Below are 2,671 nucleotides of genomic sequence, written 5' to 3'. Positions count from 1 at the left end.
GAAAGCCAAGCTACGCTCCCTTTCCATGCAAAGCCAAGCCAGACCCCCTGGTTCTGGATTGGAGCTGGGTCACGTCCCCTTCCCTCCCAAGGGATCTGCACCACACCCCTTTCCCTATTAGGCTAGGTCAGAACCTAACTGCACCCCCCCACCCTCAAAGCAAGGCCACAACCCTGCAGACCCAGGTGGGACTAGACCACACCCCCCCCACCCCATAGGGTTGGGCTGGGGCCTGGCAAAGGGTCAAGCTCCTTTGCCTTGTGGAACTGACTTGTTCCCTCCCATGTGGCCAGATGGTAACCAGGCACTAATCAGGAACACAGGCTGGATCTAGCCCACAGATGGGCTGGGCACTGCCAATCCATCCCCCTGGGAAAAAAACTTGGGCACCACTGGTCAACCCATCTGTTTGCATAGTTCCCTTGCATCTCCATAAGAAGTAATCTCCAAGACTTTACAGCCAAACAGAAGAAGAAGTTGAGAGTTCAAACTTATTTACACATAGGACACTTCATAATCTTTTCCAGTGTGCAGATAAGATGGAACATGGATGACATCTCAAAATCTGTATTAAGACATCTCTTGATAAACTGTAGGAAGCCCAAGGTCTTATTAAAAAGTGGAACTCAAGAGAAAGCACCAAAAAGCCCATTCTTAATAAGCTCATTTTCTACTGTCATACTTCGTAGGTTTTCCAGAGCAACCAGCAAGAAAGAGCTTATTCTCTCCAAAGATTTCTTCAGAATTTCTGCTTGCCACCAACTTTTAGCTTTGGGAATCTATGACTTAAGTTATTTAAAACCAAATGGTGCAAAAAGCGCTTGCTTAGACTTCTAACACAGATGTGTCTTCACACTGCTAGAACTTACCTTGAATTTCAGGCCAAATTCTGTTCTTCCATTGATCTAAACAAACTATTATCATCAGGCTAAATGCAATCAGGAACACCAGCCGAAGAGAAGTCAGTGCAAAGAACCTATGAGAGAAGCAAAACAAGAATCAGGACACAGGTCTCTTTCTGCTAAAATACTGCAATGCTTATTTGAGAGGATTTCTGCATACACTGGCCTTGGAAAGATAAGAAGAGAGCTCATTTGGGTGTAGAGGGCAGCAGACATCAAGAATAAATAGTGGTATTCAGCCAAAGGAACTGGACAATCCATACTCTAGGTGTTACCACTCTGTTGCGTTTTACTGCTGAAAATAAATTTTTGTTACAGTTAGAGACCAGTTGTATCTTAACCTTCTGAATGCACTGGGTATGCCACATGACCTGGCACAGGGACACTGATAACTCCAGAAACCTAGTATTAGGGAAGCAAATTTTGTATCATTGGAGTTAGTTTGTCAGCATGTTCAAGTCATCGTAACAGTAGCAATGCTGAACTATTTATGAACTATTCTGAATTAGTGAAAGCCTCTGATTCCAAGCCAGACTTTCTGATTCACTTTCTTCTGCATTTCCTACTTCCTGGTCAATGCAATTCCTCACAGTAGCATTATTAACGCTGTATCCATTAATACCTCAGACTATGGAGCCAGTTCAGTTAAGAATTATGACTGGAATGAGGGCACTGATCCCAAAGAACCTGCAGACAGATCTGTCATCTACTTGTGCCGCTTGGCCCAAGAGGGGTACTTGTTTTCATAGAATTACCCTCCAGGGCCAATAAATAAGTCTTCTGTACCTGTTCATTGTTTCTCTGGCACAAAGCCTTGGCCTCCAGACTGTCTGTCTGTCCATAAGCCAAAGTAAGAACATGCCCTCCTCTTACACTTGCCCAATTAAAAGGAAATTAGTTTTGTTTCCAGCCACGTCACTTGCTGCATGCTTCCTACTCCCCACAAGGGCACCCCAAACTTAATGGTGCTTATCTGAGATTCTTGTTTTTAGCAGCTGACAGTCCAACAGCTTGACATCAGCATCCCCAATTCAGATCATTCCTCTGCTGCTGAAATAGCTCAAAAGCTCAACACCTATCTAATAAGCTTAGCTTTCCCTTCAGGCCCTTGACTAAATCAAAGGGTGAGACCAATTGCTAGAGACAGAATTAACAAGGCAGGTTTACAGGGAAATAGATATGTTGCATTTAAGAGTGTAAAAGCTTGCTCTGAGTTTAAGTGTAGTATTCTGGTGGAGCCAGAAGAAATATGATGCACCTCACCACAATATGGCAATTTTCACACAAAAGCTCAAATAGTATGCTGGTAGTCTAAAGTCTTGTTAGAGGTTACATGCAACTCCGTAGTTCTCAACAGGGGGCCACAGCACCCTAGGGTGCCACAAGATTCTTTTGAGGGTGCCACAGGGTACAAGGAGGTAAGCACTCATTCTTCCCCACCTGGCCCCTATGCAAGCAGGTAAGTGCAAGCTCATCTGCCTGGCTCCAGTGCAAGAAGGTAAGCTCATACTCGTCTTTGCCTGCCCTGTTGGGAGGAGCTAAGTGCTCGCTACTCCAAAGATGGTGAGCATAGTTTCATCCTTGCCCAGCTCCAGTACAAGGAGCTCAAGACAGTCAGCTAAGCTCATAAAATTGCCCTGCGACTCTGTAGAAAACTAAGGGCTCCCTCTTCCCCCACCCACCACCCTCACCCGGGGTTCACAGAATCATAGAAGTCGGGTCGGAAGGGACCTTGTAGATCTTCAAGTCCGACCCCCTGCCTGGGCGGC

General features: G+C 45.5%; 1 protein-coding gene across 1 annotated transcript in view; it reads right to left on the bottom strand.

Annotated features, from left to right (window-relative positions):
• Nucleotides 1-2,671, bottom strand: part of FAM134C (family with sequence similarity 134 member C) — a gene marked incomplete at its 5' end in the record, with an annotated part of 21,482 nt that overhangs the window by 14,525 nt on the left and 4,286 nt on the right. Inside the window, one exon of the mRNA XM_019505046.1 lies at nt 870-976. Coding sequence (XP_019360591.1) covers nt 870-976 — 107 coding nt within the window. The remainder of the gene's footprint in view (nt 1-869; nt 977-2,671) is intronic.

Source organism: Gavialis gangeticus, unplaced genomic scaffold (genome assembly GCF_001723915.1).
Source record: "Gavialis gangeticus isolate Ggan-Ray unplaced genomic scaffold, GavGan_comp1, whole genome shotgun sequence".
NCBI classification, from domain to species: domain Eukaryota; kingdom Metazoa; phylum Chordata; order Crocodylia; family Gavialidae; genus Gavialis; species Gavialis gangeticus.
This window is presented reverse-complemented; position numbering and strand designations above follow the sequence as displayed.